The sequence below is a fragment of the Pyrus communis genome, chromosome 13 (assembly GCF_963583255.1).
Source record: "Pyrus communis chromosome 13, drPyrComm1.1, whole genome shotgun sequence".
Lineage (NCBI taxonomy): Eukaryota > Viridiplantae > Streptophyta > Magnoliopsida > Rosales > Rosaceae > Pyrus > Pyrus communis.
In genome coordinates, this window is record NC_084815.1 from 3039314 (window position 1) to 3059196 (window position 19883).

The following is a 19883-nucleotide window of genomic DNA, read 5'->3' on the forward strand; positions in this document are numbered from 1 at the left end:
GAAATGTATGGAAAAATGATGAATTTTTTTTTAATAGACTACCAAACAGGCCCTCCTAAAGCGAATCTCTCAAAACCAAGAAACAGAGACTTAGGCAACGGGTGAAAACATTCGTTGATATATCGACATTTTCATGAAGGAATTACATTAATGTTACACCTCTTCTTATAATGTTGAATGACATTATCAAGGTGGGAAAATAATAATGTACAGTTTTATAGTACATTATCAATACAAAATTTCAGGGGACCAAAATTAAATGATTGATCAAAGGTTAACTCCTAGATGCTTTGGGGTTGCAAGCCTTGGATTGTCACTTGATAACTCCTAGATACTTTGAAGAGACTATCCTGACTCTTGGTCATTCCGTTATATCTGGCCCAACTTCTCCTGTTAATTCACATGAAATAAAACAAATCTAGAGCGTTAGAACGGCATAGTATCCGAGAAGAGAGAACAAACAAGAACTATGACATTCTCCAGGTAGAAACATACAAGGAGAGAGCAAATAAAGTAAACCGAAAACGCATACAGGGAAGAGTCTCGACTCGGTTATTAAAATTTAGAAAGATATGTTCGGGGCAAACAAGGACAAGACATCGTTTTTAAGCCATAAAAAGAAATTTCCAAACAAATCTAGAGGAAAGAAGCTCCATAACTGGGATCACAAAAACCAAAAATACACAAGATAAAAATGAGGGGGAAAACATGAGCATGTTAACTAAGGACCTATATGGGAGGAGAGAATTCAAGCATGGACATTTTGCTACGTATTTTAGATTACTCGAGGTTCGTTTGGAAATGCTTTTAAAATGACTAAAAGCGCTTTTAGCAAAAATGTTTTTGGGCTCCAAAAGCACTTTTAAGTGCTTTTCCAAAGATTCACTAGCATTTTTCCAAGGATTGGTACCATAAACATTTTCACCAAAAGCATTTTCATCCATTTTGAAAGCACTTCCAAACAAGCCCTTAATCAAATTATCCGTGCATACCAAAAGACTGAATTAGAAGACAATTTTCAAAACACGTGATTACAAGAATTCCTATACAGTTCATTCAAACACATTCGTACAGTAGTTATTTCAAAGTATCTAATGTTGCATAGCTTTTTTTTTTCTTTTTTTTTTTTTTTTTTTTTTTTTTTTTAATAGCCATTTTAGCCTCAATTGTATAAACCCTACACATTTGGTGACTCAATACAGATTCCCCATTATTCCAGATTAAGAAAACCAATATTGATAAGTGGAAACATGAACTCGCAGGCTAATAGAGGAGGCCTAAGACAATAAGAAAAAATACCTGAAGCATCTGCATTAACTTTGGATGCTGCTCCAAAAGCTGGCAAAGTTTATCTCGGTCACTCAATAAAGACTGCCATAGAAGGAAAACGAATAATTAGAAGAGACCAAAGCTAAAGGCCACACCGTCAAACAAATCTAAAAGTTTTAGGCAGAAAGTATCCCCTCCCCCCACCCACCCAAGCACCCAAACAATTTAAAAAGATCTATTTGAAGAAGCTCCAAAACTGAAGTTCTTTGCAGAAAGATGCCACAAAAGGGTCTGAAGGAAAATTCAAAACTCATGAAAAGGTCTTTTCTCTCTGCAAGGATCCGAAGTAGCAAATACCTGAATAGCTTCTGGAGACTTGAAGTATTCATGTAATGACATTGCTGGATCTTCTTGTTGCAACGTAGCATCCCCTGATTGATGCATTGCTTGCTGTTGCGAATGGTCAACTTGCTGTTGCTGCTGTGCATGAGCAAACTCCTGCTGTTGGGGTTGATAGTAGGCATGCATAGGTGAAACATGTGGCTGTTGCAGAATCTGTAGTGAATGCATTTGAACTTGGTTCTGCATAGATACACCTTGCTCCAACTGTTGTGAAGCTTGCATAGGTGGCCTAAGATGTTGGGGTGGTTGTGGAGGGCGTGGAATCTGTGGTGGCTGCAACGGCTGCAACTGACCAAGGGAATGAATTACTTGAACGGAAGACTGAGCGATAGAGAGATTCTGCAATACAGTTGCATTGTCGCCTTGCAGCTGAGTTGGGATGCTTCCATAAAGACCCATAGAATTAGAACCAGGCCGGAAACCCATGTGTGGCAATTGCGAGTAGGTATTCACTCTGGCCCCTGAAGGTGTGGTAGAACTCTGAGGAAGTTCAGTTGTTCCCGCACTAGTCTGATTATACATTGAAGACTGGGTAATAGTTCTATTGGGTGTTAAATTATACAGACTAGATGAAAAAGGAGGTGGTGTAGGAGGAAGTGGTGGAGGTGGTCTGACAGCTCCACTAGGAGAAGAGATGGAATTTCTTGAAGATGTGGAACCATTATTGAATGCAGAAAGATAATCTGAACGAATCTGCAATGAAGCACAGCAAAGGGTTACATAAATGCAGATAAACCAGCAAGAGACAGCTACATGAGACAGGTGAAGAAAAATGTCTAGAACTTACCTGAAAGGGTGTTGGAAGTGGCTGCTGTACATCAGTCATAGAGTTCATAAAAGGGGATGATTGACTTGGAACAGAATCAGAAGTCTGCGATATCACAGCTGTTGAGGGAAGTGGCATGGGAGTTGAGGGAGGTGGCATGGGAGGTAGAGGAGGTTGATTTGGAACAAATCTCTGGTCATAAAATCCTGGAGGCACATTGCTAGCATTGCCAGCACGCTGTGGACTATTCTTCGGAAAGAAATTCTGTGGAGTCATCCTAGAACCCACTGGTATCTGTATGGAAGATGCTGAAGAGTTATTATAAGCAAAGACAGGGAATCTAAGATTGTTTGCTGCTGTTGCAGAGTCAAAACTACTAGAGGCCTTGTGTAATGTAGCATTCATCGAGTCATCAGAATGCTCAAAGTACTTTTTATCTGAAGAAATACTTGGTTCACGGGTCAATGGAATTTTAGGACGCGAAACTGACATCCTAGAAGAAAATTCACTTTGTGTGTTCTCATCCATATTAGATGCTACTGGAGTCACCAAATCACTCTCTGTCTCTTCAACAATAGAGTGGGGAGAATTTTGCTCAAGAATGACAGGAGCAGGCTGTTGCAGGTTATCATCCGGCTGAGGAAAGAGCAATTGGTCATCAGGTTCAGACTCCTCACCATCAAATACTATGTCAATGCCCTGAAGATCATCATCGAGATCCGCTTTCAATTGTTTAGGTTTGTTGAACTTCTCCGTAGCTGTGTCATTCACAGGAGTTGAACTCTTCATTGGTACAGCCGCATCTGCAACTACCGTTGACACTAGATTCTGACGTTCCCTTTGCCTGGCCATAAATTCATCGACATGAATTGACGGAGGTCTCCCACTAGTAGATCCCACCCGCTGGACTGCTATTACATTAGAATTAGAAACGCCATCATTCCTTTCTCTTGCAACATAGTCATCAACATGCATGGAAGGAGGCCGGCTGGTATTTGGTTTGCGCTGCCGAAAGGTATCCCTACGAGTAGGACCCGATGACGCAATAGTTGAACCCAGTCCTCGTGAAAACACATTTTGATTTGTGGTCTCAGCCGTGGAGCTTTCTCCTCTCGCACGCCTATTTGGGCCATCAAGTGATGGCGGCTGTTTCCTCTTAAGATTAGATTCTGATGATTTATCGGGACAATCCCACTGAAACTTGTCTCCAAGTGATCCTTGGTAAAGATAATCGTCAGCCATTTCAGCACCACCATCTGGCATTATATGGATATTTGAAGAAACTAGAATATTTGGCGGCAGAGGAATGGAATCAGCAGAAAAGACATCATCCACCTTTAACAACGAACTAGGTTTCTGCAACAGCAATGTTAATGATTTCGCAGATTCTAGAACCTGTGTATGGATGAAGACGATGTCAGATATTAATACTATGCAAAAACAATTGGAGATTACAAAGAATTCTATGAAAGAATAAATCAAAACCAGTTATACCTCATACAAAGGGGTTTGAGCATCAGAGTCAGCAATATGGTCAGCCTCCATGGTCTTCAATAGAGAGGTCAATTCATAAATATAGCTCAAGTTTCCATCAGGCACACCATCTGCTTCAGCTATATCATCATCAGAAACTCCGAACAGGAATTTTACCGCAACAACCATGTCTGGATTCAATCTAACAAAGAAGTAAGCCATAAGTCCAACCAGTGACGTGGATATTAAAAAAACCATTCAAAAGCTTAAAGAATGCAGATACCGAACAGAATAAATCAAAACCAATAAATATAGCACATGTGCATAGAGACACCCCAAAATACATCAGAACTCAAGGACAGAAAGGTACAGCCGGTAGCACAAACCTTGTTCAAGTAAGGTCATACAATTGTAAAGCAAAGTTACTTCAGGTGATCAAATAGAATTCTAATATAATGGTTCTAAATAAAAAGCTAAGTTTACTTAAGAAATAATATTTTAGTGAAACCTAAAATAAATGCAAATTTGGCAACCAATGCCAAAATCACTATCCTCAAAATTGACTTGCAAGCATTTCAAAATCTGTTTGAGGATAGTCCCAGTACTTCCTAATTCTAGCCAATGTGCCTCGTTGTACAACAAAAGGCCCATTGGCAAAATAAAATATATGGCACCATCTTGGCCTCAGTGAGCAACAAAATCCCTACAAATGAAAAAAACACTAACTTTAAGGGAGTGTCATCTTTTATAGCTCTGAAGTTTGCCAAGTATGTGAAACAAAACAAGTAGAAGGAGAAAGAATATGGTTCAACAACACAATACTGTGAAACCTTGATGGTTTTTAGGCAAACAAATTGACAGTGTTAAACAACTCAAAACATACAACAATTAACAAGCCTACACTAAAAATGTGATTTCGTAAAATAGCCAATAAGGCAAGAGTAATCACCTTTCCCCATCAAGGCAGAAGCGGAAAGATCCCAGAGACAATGCATTGACAGTCTCAATTCCATAACTTGACAACCCTTCTTTCGAGTCAACTGATCTTAACAAGTTTTTACAGCAACATAACAATGGGGGACTCTTTCTCCATTCATGATCCTCAACAGAGAGAGCAGGATACAAAGTGGCTGCTAAAGCTTTTTTACCTTCACTACAAGCACCCAGTTCTTTAAAAGCAATAAGACAGGCAAGTAATTCTTTTCCAACTGGTAGAACCTGGAAAGCAAGGAGCATCAACGGATCAAATAAGAAGTTCCAAATCTTTTACTGGTTTCTTCCATTTGGCACAGGTTTTGGATATTACGGCTACATCTTTAGTTGTCTGATTCTGATGGACCCCTTGTCCATCATGCTTTATGCTTCTCTATCTCTCCCCAGTTACTTTCTTATAAGAGAAAGATAAAACTAAGAACTCTTTCCTCGTCTAGATATTAGTTATCTTATCTGAGTGAACATTTTACTATGTGAAGTTGATTTAGTCACTTGTCATATTAATAATTCCATAACAGCTCAAAATCATCATAAGCCCCAGAAAATTATTATCTCCAATACTCAATTTTCCCAAATATCTTCAGAATGCCGAGCATTTGCTTATTTTGTGTTCCAGCGCAATTCTTATTTACTCTTTCAGACCCAGTAGAAAACAAAAACTAGCTCCTGTAGGAACATCACATTGACCAACATACACTAATCCAACTTCAGGTACAGAGGAAGAAGGGAGTTACCTGACAAAACCTGAGGAGATACTTTAAAAATATTTTGCAATCATCAGTAGTCAACTTTTCAAATTCATTCCTATTAAACCAGAAGTAGTTTAGCATACACAAGGTCAAATTGTATCATCCAATTAAAAAGAAAAGAAATAATGGTAATATAAATATGTATCTTATCTACTTACGAATCATTTTTCCCCGCATGGTGCAGGGATGCCTGGGAATTAAAAATCAATGAGAAGGACTTGAATACAGGGAGGCACCAACTGAGCAAACCGAATCCAAATGCAGCTGAACTTCTAACATCGAGATTCTGTATTCCACCTGTCTCAATGGCAATTAAACACCTATTCAACACTCTAGGTAGCAACTGAAATGCACCCTCCTTTAATAATAGTCCCTGCGAAAGGAAAAGCAGAGGTAAAAATCCAATGATTTTTTTATAGATAAAAGGAAGGTAACAAAATAAATCAAAAATTAAAATGCAAACCTCGGCACGTGGATGCTCCAATAAGCTAGCAATGAAATCAAGATATCTGTAAACCTGGTGAGAGAGAGAGAGAGAGAGAGAGAAGAGGGGACACTTAAACATACAACAATACACAAACTATTAAACTTTTATCAGTGGCAAGAAACTTGCCTTATAAGCATCCGTATCTGATGGCGAAGGCGAGTCATAAGCATGATCACGAATGCATGAGAATATGGGTCGTAAAAGTACGGAAAAACTTTCTGCTCTTTGGCAAGCAATACGAATAATAAAGACTCGAAGCATGTCTTGAATGACCACCAGTGCCTGTTTAAAGTGATCTCATTAGTCGTGCAAGATGACAAAAGCGGCAAGTATCCATTAAGAATGGGTCCACTGCCTACTCTTTTCTCTCAGAGGTATGAAAAAGAAAACAAAAAGTAAAATAACAGGCAACTTCACTGAAAGAAATCACATACGGAAATAGCATAATGTTGGATAATCTGGGCAACTTTGTCAAGATGTGGCGTCAATTGGCTGAGCAGCTTCTCCAGATGCTCATGATGCAAATACCAATTGACCTGTCTCTCCTTCTGAGGACCCAAAACAGTCCCAACAGACAAATTTCTAAGGGCACTCAACAAGGGCATCCCATTTTTCCAGAGCCAGACCCCTTCATCAGGCAATAAATCATTCTTGCATTCCCAGAAAGGAAGAAAACACAAGAGGAAACATGTTAAAAACACGTGTCACACATCATTTGGCAGTCCATTAAGGTAGAAATTATAACATATCTGATGGTTTAGGCAATGTATGCCAGGTTTACCAACTCAATAAACAAAAATTTATCAGAAAAGAAAACTAGATGTGTCAATAATCGTTGATTATATCCAAATAACAATTTAGACTTAAACCCAACGAATTGAGTACAGTTCAAGTTACCGGCTAAGAAAAGAATGACTGCGAAATTTACAAAGTGAATAATCAGCATAACATGATGTTCTTTGGTGCATCAAGTGCACAATAAACAGAAACCAAGAATGGAGGAAGCACCACTAATTACAGATACATGAGGGTTATTAAAGAGCACATTGAACACTACAATGGACTAGGCAGGCTAAACCACTGCTGTTTTAAATGATCATGAGACTAGGAAAGGCTTAGACAGCTCTAAGTCAAGCTCCATATGAAACATATCTTAAATTTTTCAGTAAATCGATTACAAAGAACATGATATTCCCACAATACAAAAGAAAGGGAACAAGAGAAGAAATGCATACCAGAAGACAAAGCAAACTACATGTTTCCTTTGGACCCAAGGCCAGCAAGGAAGGAACTTGAACATTTGCAAGGAGGGAGTGGAAAAGACCAGGAGTCCAGCCATAGACTGGCCAACAAGCAAGTGCCGACGCAAGAAGGTGACAGATAGCTCCAAAACCAAGCTCAGAATCAGGATAAGGAGAGGATAAGTCCGCTGCACATGCGGCTAATTTTGGACTGCAATTGAATAAGTTCAGTCAAATTATATGAATAAAACTAAAATACCTAGGGAAGAGGAAAACGAGGATGACTCAGTTACCTTACTTCTCGGTGCAATCGTAGAAGGGCATTCAATAACTTGGTATTTCTGTGCTGCTCTTGTACTTCCTACAGATAGCAGTCCAAAGACCACATTTTAACAGACAACTGGTGAGAGCACACAGTAGTTAAGTCCCAAACAAACTCAAAATTAAAAGGTGGCAGCAAGTTCATGCAATCCCCAAATCTTAAAACAGAAGGATGGAACATCAAACATTTTCTCTTTACAGATCAGTAGCATGTAATGAAATTTCCATTTAACAGTTTGTTAATAGTGTGAGGTAGTGAAAGCTTCCTTTCTCAAAAATGAGATATATTCATGGACAAATTACTCTATCCAAACACAGCTATTCTCTGCCCTACATAGAAGGAAAAGTTCTCCCTCTTGTCTACAAGTCATGGGGTAAAATGAAATGAAAATTCCATTTAGTTAGATTCATAGCCAATCAATCCTATGATATAACATGACCAAAACTACAGCTTCAAATGTCTACACAATACACATCTAAGAACCCTAGTCCGAGTATCCTTTCTCAAAATTTAGTTAGATTCTAGCCAATCAAAAATATGATATAACATGACCAAAACCGTAGCTGCTAACGTCAACACATCTACACTACACCCTAGATAAAAGGTTGTTCTACCCAATGAGATTACCAACATTTCAAATTCTCTAACATGAATCATGTAAGCATCCAGATTAGATAATAACCATTTTACAGACACAACTTTGCTTCAATATGAACTGCTGCTTCTCTCAATCAAACAAAAGTTCCCATATAGAAATCAATCATAAAGAAGCTAGAAACAAAATGTAGCAAACCTGCAATTTCTGCAACAAATTGATCAACAACACAATTGTAGGAATCAGAAGATCAACTAAACTCTGCTCACGATTACGTTCTGACAATAAATCTGATGTAGTATTGCACTCCTCATCAACAAGGTAATCTGTTCAAGGCGGCAAAATAAGAGCAAATTTTTCAAAAGTCCAACAAAATGGACCCATTAAAATATCAGAATATTGTATAATAGGAAGTGTCGGATTTGAGAAGAAGGTTCTAAAAGAAATGAAAGGAATCTGTAACTGCAACAAAGTTATAAGCAAGAGCAGGAAAAGTTGGGCAACCAAATTGAAGACAGCACAGAACATAATAAACAGAGCAAGGACATAGAAATATACAGATAACTCTTAACACTGAAAAGTTGAAGTGGACATGAAATCACCTCTTCCCCCCCAAGTCTATAGTGATTTTGATGGGACAAGTTTGGTTGCAAACTTTTTAGGGGAACAATTTTAGTGGTTATGTTAGTTTTTGGCTCGTCAATTTGTGTCCTTTTCTGTTTAGGATTGTTTTAGGGAAAGGGTGCACCAATTCTTCTCCTAATAGGGCTAGGAAAGAATCTTAGTTTCCTTATTCAATGTAGATTAGAAATCCTAGAAGTCTATTTGGAATTGGAAAGGAAGTCTAAATTCCTATTCCACTTAGAATAGGAATTATAATCTGTAAAGGACATGTAAGCCAACCCTATATCTATAAATAGGGTGCGGCAAGGCTGATTTTCAGCAGAGAGAAAACAGCCAAACAGCAGAGAGGTTTGAGATTAGTTCTAGGGTTTGCATAAGTTCTGTAATCTCTATTATTAATCAAAGAAGCGGTGATTTCTCTACCTAGGGAAATCACAACTGGACGTAGGCATAAGTTCTGCCGAACCAGTATAATTCTTGTGTGTTTCTAAGTTTTCTATATTTGCTAGTTTAGTCTATTGTCGTTGGGTACATCAAAGAACAAGGTCCAGTGAAAGGGGTTTTTTCAACAGGTTATACATACAAATCAACTATTCCGATCAACATACCATAACTGTTTGAGGACCTCTCAAGCATACCCCTACAATTGACCACAACTGCATATATTATTGGTACAACACCTTCATCGTACAGAGTAGCAGCAACAGTCTACATCAACATGAGCAACATGAGCAACACAAAAAATTCACCATAATGGTAAATACAAAAGTAGAAAATCACATACTGAGTTCTCTGAAATGAACGCTAAAATGCGAAATGCTGTTGTCAACTGTGCTACAGAAGAGTCACGAAGATTAACACCATCAAAAGTCTTGTCAGATATAAACTTTCCAAGATTTTCCATAACATTAACATCAGAACCACCAGAGGTATCTCCAACAGCATTTTCTACATCAGCCAAATCTGACACCAGTGGGATGTTTGAAGTCAAGTGGGCATCTGCTCCAGAAGCCAACACAGCAGCGTACTGTATAAGACCTGTTGTCCCGTTTTTATGATATACAACACCAGCATCTATCCATTCCAACAGCCGTGTAGGGGCATCTTTTCTATTTGACCCAGGAGAAGAGGAATGTAACGCCCTATGGAGCTCCATAACATGTCCAATCCATGATCCAAGAGAAGATGCAGTGGAATCAGAAACAATAACTTCAAAAATCTCAGCAGCTGAGTGAAATATGGCAATATTTAACGGCGGGGCTCCTGAATATCCAGAACATGAACTGTGTAAATGAATAACTAAAAGTACAATATTGTCAAACTTTCGGATTTAGTCTTTAGATGAAGGTCAAGTGCAGAACCACTATTTTTAGCAACTGGCTCTGGTTCCTTGGCAGAATGTAAAGCTTCAATCAAAATTTTAACAGCCTACAAAATGGATATGCATTCATTTGTCAATAAACTGAAATATGTATCTATAAAGAATAATCTAACAATAGGATTACCAAGAACAACAAACAGAACTATTGTTCAGACACCACAGATACTACCATGTTAGATTTTGATATTTGTAAAGGCACCATACACATCCACATTTGTGATCAGAATTGTATACCAGAATAAAGTTGAATAATACTGCTTAAGTTAGTTCGTAAACCCTCTTTGGCTTGTATCTTATACCTAAGTTCAAACACTTTGTACCAGTCAAATAAAATAAAACAGAACTTCAAAGTTTTAATATGTGATATAGATGAAAACTTTAGAATTCAATATAAGAAAATGAGTTACCAATAGTAGATCATTAATATATAAGAAATATTTCCAAAAGCCAAGATAAGTTCCACATAGATGATAGGGTTGCTAGTTTAAATTGGTTGGAAGAAGACTTTTGCGTTAGTTATTACTATATGGTTTCAGATCGCATATTCATCAGTACCTCCGGAAAATATCCCAGAGCCAATAATGCTTGGCGTCCACAGTCAGACCTGCAAATCATAACAGAAAAGTGGTTAAAGACCATGTATAAACAACCCACAATCAACAAGATGAATTCCATTCCACCTTGCAAGAGCACACAGTTCCCACAACACCCATAAAAATTCTTCAGAGTTTGGTGCTGCAGTAAGCAAACGGTCTACAGCAGTAACCTGCACCAAAGCATTAGAAAGTTGCTAATCTTAGCTGAAAGTCTGTAATATTTTGAAACCAAAAGGAGCCAAAGGACTAACCACCCTCAAATGGACCCCAACAATAATTCCAACATCCTGTGGAGCACAAAAGAATCCTTTGGATAATGAAACAGATGCATATCGAAGAGGAAGACACGCATCCTTATTCACGTCATCAGCACCCCTTAGGGCATGTATTATTGTTGCAGAAAGTTCAGGGTGGTGCAGAAGAAAAATTAAGCCTGAGTAAGAAAACATGCAATGTCATAATTATCATTAACATGATCTGGATTTGACGGATAGGAGGCTTGAAAATAGGACAGCATTAGAGAGACCTGAGCGGCAAAAAAGAAAGGAAAGAATTATGGCCTCAACTGATGACACAACATCCACAAATATGTCCATCACATGTCCGACTTCTAAACGCAATATGGATGACGTCAATATTGCAACTGATAGAGGTAGAAATCCCTTGTCCTGCTACCAATGTATTTTAAACATTGCTTAGTAAAAAATTAATATGGTTGTATTGTATAAACATTGAGCAAAAAAGAAAAAAGTTAAAATATCAGTCACAAATTGCAACATAAATTCCAATACATAATCTAAACAAGAACAAATATCAAAATTTAAACTGTGTTGTGGAATAAAGAGAAAGTGAGAACGCACTGGAAAATGATACGAAAGTTGGAAAACAATTTATGGACTTGATTTCCAAACTTCATCTGATTAAGGGAGTGAGCAGATCAGAGAAATTTCAATTTAACTTGATTCTGGATAATGAAGTTAACAGTATTATAGTTAATTTGATCATGCAGTTGAATAAGCAATTTTAGTTTGAAGTGATTAGATAGACTGTCATCAACAATTTGGATATAGAGTTGAGCTAATAAAATACTGAAACTCTACCCCTGTGTTAGTCAGGTCTATCCAAAAACTATATTTCTCCACCACATCCCTCCTACCACATACTTAGTTTCCTTGCAAATGCTACTTCTACTCTCTATTTGGTCTGCCAATGCTCTGAGGCGTATAGTTTTCAAATCTAGCAAGGTTGGTCCCAAGCCTAGACTTTCACTCCTTTAAAATCAATGACAAAAGGTAACAGGCCGTACAACATAGAGACTATACAAATAAACCATATAATTAACCATATCTCAGTTTTTGAGGAAGTAGTTGAAAGAGCAAATAGGGAAATTTACCTTGAGAAGAGCCAGCAAATGCATGTCGATATCCCAATTTGCGAAACAACAATTTGAAGAAGCAATTAAGTTGTTGGATGCTTTATATGACGACAAACCTTCTGTCTGACCAAGAATCAAGGATTTGGTGGCTCGGGGAACTGGAGAAGGATCTTCAATTGGACCACGTGAATTTATCAATTTCTGCATAAATACTTGTCAATAAGTATGAACAAAAAAACTGCAATGCAGGTTTCTGGGACATCAAAAGTTGAAAAAATATACTCAAAGGTTTTACATAGCTAAAACCAAAAGCAACAAAATGACAACTGACCAACAGCTTTTTAAGTTGTGACTTTGCACAGATAAGCATGTCCAAAGTACCACTTGTGACCCTACCAAAAGTAGATAGACCACCCAATACCGACAAAGCTGCACACTGAAAAGAATGGAATTACCATAAGAAACCACTTAAATTATAGTTCGCACAAACACAAGTAAAACCACAAACAGGGTCACCAAAGTGGGAAGTAAACCTCAAATGTTGAAGCAACCTCATAAAATCTTAACCGATGAAGGACATAAGTTGCACAAGAAGCAATATCATGACGCTGTTTTTGCAATAAGAGATTTAACAATCTACTATAACCATCACTGGCACCAGATAGGATTTTTTCATCTTCACGTGGCCACCAACCTAAAAATCCTTCACAGCCAAAAGAATGCTGAGTAGCCTTCTCAACAACTCCTAGTAGCAGTAATGTAGTAGCAGGAGATTTCTGATTGCTACAACAAAAAGCATGTACAAGCTGCTCCATTCCCCCACCAGTAACAAAATGAAAGCAGCTTTCTCTTCCAGAGCACAAAAGAAAAGCCACACTCAACCCCAGCATGACATTTGTATTCTGAAAACAAATATACAACTTTAAAAAATCGATCACATTCAATGTGGGCACACAGGTGTAGAGAGAGAGAGAAAGAGAGAGCACATGCCTTTTCATCTGTTGTATATTGAAAATATGGAGTACAGAAATGAAAGAAGTTGTAATTTAATCACCTGTGGAAGTTGGTGATGTACAACACTCAAGAAGTCCCTACTAAACCGAAAGTACTGACTTAACACATCCACCAACTGTTTAGAATTTGCTAATTCAACCTCAAACTCAAAAAGCCCATTGTCTTCTAGTGATTCAGCTAAATCATTCCCTGATTCGCCTTTAAAGACCTTATAGAGCTCCATAAGCTCTGTTCTGGCCACACTAAGAACATTGCGCAACTCTTCACACTCACTGGATCGTCCCCAAGAAGAGGTGACATATGAAGTGGCAGCTGATACTACAATGCCGACAATTTTATGCAATGCATCACCTAGATTGGGCAACTCACAGACCTTCAACATCAGTTGTAACAAATGCTTAGCTTCAACAGATACATCTGATGCCGCAACAGGTAGAGATAGAGTATTAAGAGTTGATATGGATTCCTCAATTTTCAGATTAGTTGAATGTAAAGCAAGAGGGAGGTCTTCAAGCTTTCCCTCAGTAGAGCTAACAAGATTAGTTATGGAGCTATCATCAAATTCAATGTTGAATTGCCCTAGATCTTCTGCCGTGTTTCCATATATGACTAAACTAAGACTGCGGTAGCTGCCCCTTACAACGAGATGATTAGTTACAACAGCCTGCAGATAAGCAATGACTCCTGTGAGAATAGTCAATAAAGAAAAACAATGATGTACCCATGAATGTTGCGTGTGTGAGAGAGAGGAGACAGTTCATCAATAATAACAACTAGGTTCACCTATAGCTAAGACAAGGAGAAGGGAACAGAAACAAAACAAACTGAAACCAAAATGTTCCCAACTCTTTTTTCTCTTAAGTGCATTTGTCGACCTATTAAATTATGATTTTTTAGTATAATGTTAGGCTAGAAATTTATTTCCTCCATAAAGAAGTAATTACATAAGAAGTTTAAGATGACCTAAAATCATTACTTACGGAGGGAATTGGCACATTTTAAAAAGCTAAAAAAATATATCTATAAACAGGAACATACTCATCAGCTCAACATTGACAGTCAACCATCAAAAGATAATAAATAAATAAAAGAGTAGAATTTTGCAGAATACAGGATGTAACATTATCATGTGTCAATATGATAATTACCTCTACTTCTAGCACATTTGAAGAAGAAGGAGAATATAGGAAAGGCAGACAGAGGCGCCTGAACCTTGTCTCCCCCTCACACTGAACAAAGACCTCCAAAGCAAATGAAGGAGGTGAAGTAGCCCTGTAAACAACAATACCACTTCAGAACATATGCAATATCTATCAAGCATAATCTGGCATAACAAGAAAACCAAATTTCAGGGGAAAAAAGCCCAGAATTTCATTGATTTTTGGTATAAGAATGGAAACCCTTATTTTTAAAATTCAGAAAGAGAACAATATTTTAAAGAGAACATATAAAGGCTAAGTATGGGTGAGCGGCTTCCAAGTTCCAACGGCTTGAGGCTAAGTGAGGAAGAAATAGACTACAAAGGGGACTAGAGATGCACTACATAATCATGACAAAGGCATGTAAGAGGGATTTGCTAGTGACTCCGAGTAGTTATTTGCAAATCCCTCTCACATTCCTTAATCAAGTAACTGTAGCTCCTCATAAGGCATGCAGAAGAACAAAGAAAGGGATATCTCTAAAAACTCTGCATAAAACCTACAAGGAAGCCCAAAACCTGACTCTATGATCTATCCCCAAATTCTGACACCTCCTCCATCTTTTTTTCAAAACTTCCTGTCATTCCAAGCAAAACAACAACAAAGCCCTTTCCCACTAAGTGGGGTCGGCTGTATGAAATCCTAGAACTTCTTGTCATTCCAAGCCAAACAAATGAAAAAAAATGCCAATACACAACACTTCCCCCAAAAGTTTTCCAAAGTAACAATGCTTCTCCACAATAATGACCAGTATCCTCTGCTTCAAGTTTGCACATAATAGACCTTGAAAGTGAAACAGATATATCAGACCCCCTACAGTCAACATCGTTGCACATGTTGACTGTCCCATGAGTAATTCTCCAAACAAGCACTTGTACCTCACTACATATCCTAGCATTCCAAATCATTTGGGTTGGGTCGGGTTGGGTTTTGAGAATAGGTAAACACAATTTATTAATCAACCAATTAAAACAAGATTTGTACGTCTTAGAAAATTCTAATTGAAAGCCCTCCCATCAACCTGGCCTAATAAAAGTAAACATTTTCAATCAATGAACTTTGATAAATTGATAATGGGGAAGAAAGCCTTCATTAATTTCAATCACATTTAGGCTCCTTCAGAGGTTAAAGTTCCAACCCAATAGGTAAGAGGATGAGTGAAAAATTGTGAGTATAAGCCACCTATCCCCACCCTATTTATCTTCAGAAATTTAATCCTATCCCAAGGCAAAGATTTTGAGTAAAAGAATTAATTCCCTGTGAAATGTTTCTTCAAAGGTTCTACAAGAGCCTCTGAACACCACAGTGAAATGATAAACACAAAGGGAACCCCACCTGCTAGCACCATGGCAATACCTACTTCAGATGCCAACATGCTAATTGCTTCTCCACAATAAATGTGCATCCCTCTTAATCAAAACTTCAACGCCTAAACCTCTTTTTCCTTAGATCTTGAAACGGATTACCCTTCACTAAAGAATTGACGTTTAATCCCTTATCCTTGGTTACCAGATAAAAGTCTCACTAAATTTCTGACACTGAATTTTTTAAGGGAGAGAAAAAGATTTAACTAAGTTACTAAACTTTGCAATAGCAACTGGACTAATGTTTTTCTTTTCTTTTCTAATAAGAAATAGAAATATTCATTAAAAGAACATGTGGAGCGGTACAAAATTAGTGAACAAGGAGTCCACTTTAGAAGAACACTAAACATGTAACCTGCAGCAACAACTCATACCGAGGGGAGATACATCAAGATAAACAGAATTCCCAAAGACATAGAAAACCTATATGTTTTCACATCTGACAAAATAAAAAGAATTCCCAGAGAATGATAGCTCCCAAACCTCTGCAGCTGAAGATATGGTATTTGTAAGATAGGAAAAGAAAAAAAAATTCTTTGTCAGATGTGAAAGCATTTCAGGCCGGATCTAAGCTACGGTATTTGTAACAAGCTTAAGTGAATGCTGAATATCATGACCAGTATGTTCATGTTCAGGCTTAATCTAAAAGATCGAATCACAATATTCTGAAATACACAAACAAAGGTAAAGGCTGAAACAACTCCAAAATCAGTAAAGCCGCTTACCCGAGAAGTGTTACTGACTGAGATGCAAAAGACACGTTCTGTTCAAGGAACTCGCAGGCAGTGATGACAATGGGCTCAGCAAACAATACCTAAAACCCACAATTCGCTTTGAATGAGTAACATTTAAATAATGGAAAGAAAAAGCAAGCATAAATTCAAAAAAAAATTAGTACTTTATACACACGGTGCAGTAATGCATTGGCAATACAGATTTCATAGAAAGTAAGAGTAACTAACAAATCAAAATTCGTAAGCTAATTGCAGAACAGGGACTAAATTAACCGAATGGCAGACAATTGAAAATTCAGAAATTGCGGAAGAGAGAGAGGAACCTCGTCGACGTATTCATCGAGATGGGGGTGGACGAAGGTCTGGGCGAACAACACACAAGGCTCGGGGCGACCCATTCTCTGTGATTTTCGAGTGCCTGTCAAGAAAACATGGAATTTGAGCCGTTGAATTTGAATTTCTAGGTTTTTGGAGGTTCTTCTCCGTAGGAAAAGGTGGGGGTTTGGACAGTAAGAAGGCAAGAGGTTTTTTTTTCAGGTTTGTCGCAGCGTCGCCGACCTGAATGAGAGAGAAAATACGCCTTGCCCAATAAATATAAAAGAAAGAAAAGTTTGGGTGGAGTCTATTTGAATTTCACATGATTTTAATAGACTTTTTTTATGACAGATTTTAAAAGATTTTTAATTCTTTATGGATTTTGACAGATTTATATAGATTTTTATTATAGATTTCTATGTATTTGTATGGATTTCTTTCGTAGATTTCTTAGGATTTATTAGTTGAATCTTATAACATAAAATGAAATAATGCAAAAGAAACATAAACATTTTGAATCAAAGGAGATCCATTAACAATAATTTTGAAGTGTTAGCAAGCACAATCATGAACTCAAATACACAGAATAATAATGGAATCGTTGTAACTAAGCAATCAAATGAAATTTCAAATTCCAAGTTTCAAACACAACCATAAAACCTTATATTAGTCAGAAATTCATCATTACAATTAATATTTTCTTCTTTCTTTTTTCCTTTCTCGAACGCAACCACAAAACCTAACATTGCAAGAACATCATCAGAAATTCATCACTACCTCACTAGAATTATTTGTGACTCATTATCCTCCATCCGCATTGTTATCATTATGAGCATCTCTCCACATTTGCTCCACTTCCATTTCTTCTTCTTCTTCTTCAATTTGTTCTTCCACCATTTGCTCCACTTCCATTTCTTCATCTACTTCGTCCACTTCCATTTCTTCCCCACCTTCCGCTTCCATACTTTATTGAGACATTATATAAACTACCCAATGCGCGTGGGATCTATCACATAACATTACGAGATTATAATTTGCTCATAAACACATGACATTAAGCATATAACTCAACCCAATGCAAACAACTTAAGAAGAATAGTAAAGCAAGACGACTAAATCAAAAGAACCCAATTAAAAGCTCCTCAGAAACCACTCAAATCTGCAAGGGCACAAAGCACATATACCTCATCCTTCCAATACTATTCTATCAGCTTGTCCTCACAATACTATTTGTATCGGTCTTGCCCAAGGCTCTTAAATAGTCAATTTTAGAAAGAAATTAATAGTCAATTTTAGCTAGGGCTGGAGAATGGGGCGGTTACCCTCTGTTTTGTACGATTTCTTCCAAATTAATGAATATTTGCTGAAAACATTGGTAATGTTGAAATCGTTGGCAGCTTAATGAATGCCCACATAGTTTTTTCAATACCCACACAAATTGATGTAGACTTTGGAAATAAAGGTGATCGTATGTTCAAAGTCATGTGCTGTAAATTTCAAAATGTAAGTTTTTTCAATACCCACACAAATTGATGTAGACTTTGGAAATAAAGGTGATTGTATGTTCAAAGTCATGTGCTGTAAATTTCAAAATGTAAGAATATGTTCGTATACAGTTGCTCTATAAATAGAGCACTTCGATTGCTATCAAAACACACAAAAAACAGAAAGGACAAATCATTAACATCAGTATTTATTCCTTCCTCTTTTATTTGTCTTCCCCTTGAATTATAGTTACAGTGTGATATTTTACCCTTACTTCGCTTCTGTTACTAGTAAAAGTTATCTCTCTAACTTTTACCTATTTATAACACGTTATTAGCACGACTTTCTAAAATCTAACCATTTCTCATTTCTCTTCGCAGAACGAAAGAAAAAAAAAGTTTCCTCTAAGGATTTTACAGTTCATCTTCTTCCTCTGCCTCAACTGCTGGATATATCCTCGTGAAAAACTATTTGCACCATACTTGTTTTTAGTTCTCAACCTAACAGTTACATATATCTTTGATTTCTTGTTTGGTGTAGATCTTGATTACTAACTCAGTGTTTATTTATGTTAATTTTACTGCAATCCAAGATGATGCGGTACAATCGCTCATCTTGAACTGCAAATTTAATCTTACTGCAATCCAAGATGGTGTGGTATCATCGTCTATCTTGGACTGCAGATCTAATTTTATTGCAAATTTTAGGTGGAGCAGTATAATCGCCTACCCTACCCTGCATATTTAATTTGCCTACTATTTAATTTTATTGCCATTTTAGGTGGTGCAGTATAATCGCTCACCCTACTTTACGTATTTAAATTTTCCTGATACTTGAGTGATGCGGAATAATCGCTCATCCTATGTTATGTTATTTTAATGAGAATGGTGTTGTACAATCGTCCTCCTCATTCATGATGTAAATCTCGAGCCTGAAGTTTCGAATACTTATCATTTTGGCCTAAAGATCAAAATAAAAACTTTGCAAAAACTAGAAGTTCTAACATTACATACCTCCAGAATACATATTATTCCAAGTTCTTACACATCTCATTTTTCTTTCAGAAAAATGGCAAACTTGGCAAAGCTTGATTTTGGGTAGTGGACACCCAGATCCATTTGGAGGTAGGGAATCTTGGAGAAACAATTAAGGAGGAGAACAGTGCATCTTCTCAAGATCGGGCGAATGCCGTGATCTTTATTCGTCGCCACCTTGATTAAGCACTAAAAAGCAAGTACTTAATGGTTGAAGATCTGTTAGCTCTCTGGAAGCATTGGGAAAAAGATACAATCACCAGAAAACAGCGATTCTTCCAAGAGCTCGTTATGAGTGGACTCACCTAAGGATCCAGGATTTCAAGTCAGTGGCTGAGTACAATTCTGCAATGTTCAGAATTAGCTCCCAGGTGAAACTCTGTGGGGAAACCATCACTGAGGAAGATATGCTAAAAAAGACTTTATGCACCTTTCATGCATCAAACGTGCTCTTGCAGCAGCAGT

At 37.4% G+C, this 19883-nt stretch overlaps 1 protein-coding gene across 1 annotated transcript; it reads right to left on the reverse strand.

Annotated features, from left to right (window-relative positions):
• Nucleotides 1-122: 122 nt before the first annotated feature.
• Nucleotides 123-17158, reverse strand: LOC137712524 (protein virilizer homolog). The gene is made up of 28 exons (XM_068451600.1): nucleotides 16908-17158; nucleotides 16576-16664; nucleotides 14436-14559; nucleotides 13328-13951; nucleotides 12807-13175; nucleotides 12605-12709; nucleotides 12292-12474; nucleotides 11425-11566; nucleotides 11150-11331; nucleotides 10983-11068; nucleotides 10858-10906; nucleotides 10283-10349; nucleotides 9706-10184; nucleotides 9530-9629; nucleotides 8496-8623; nucleotides 7674-7741; nucleotides 7375-7591; nucleotides 6574-6789; nucleotides 6266-6421; nucleotides 6116-6169; nucleotides 5811-6025; nucleotides 5638-5707; nucleotides 4860-5128; nucleotides 3932-4112; nucleotides 2459-3832; nucleotides 1627-2364; nucleotides 1300-1371; nucleotides 123-390 (listed from the first exon to the last, which is right to left on the reverse strand). Exons 1-28 carry the CDS (start codon nucleotides 16980-16982, stop codon nucleotides 370-372), a joined length of 6453 nt encoding a protein of 2150 aa, XP_068307701.1. The 5' UTR covers nucleotides 16983-17158; the 3' UTR covers nucleotides 123-369.
• Nucleotides 17159-19883: the final 2725 nt, after the last annotated feature.

What these genes read in the sequence shown, in the direction of transcription:
- LOC137712524 (XM_068451600.1), bottom strand. Translation starts at nt 16,982, where the DNA reads ATGGGTCGCCCCGAGCCTTGTGTGTTGTTCGCCCAGACCTTCGTCCAC. An exon ending in GAACTGTGTGCTCTTGCAAG is followed by an intron (nt 10,907 to 10,982) that starts GTGGAATGGAAT and finishes TATGATTTGCAG; the next exon opens with GTCTGACTGTGGACGCCAAG. An exon ending in CGTTCATTTCAGAGAACTCA is followed by an intron (nt 9,630 to 9,705) that starts GTATGTGATTTT and finishes ATGTTGATGTAG; the next exon opens with ACTGTTGCTGCTACTCTGTA.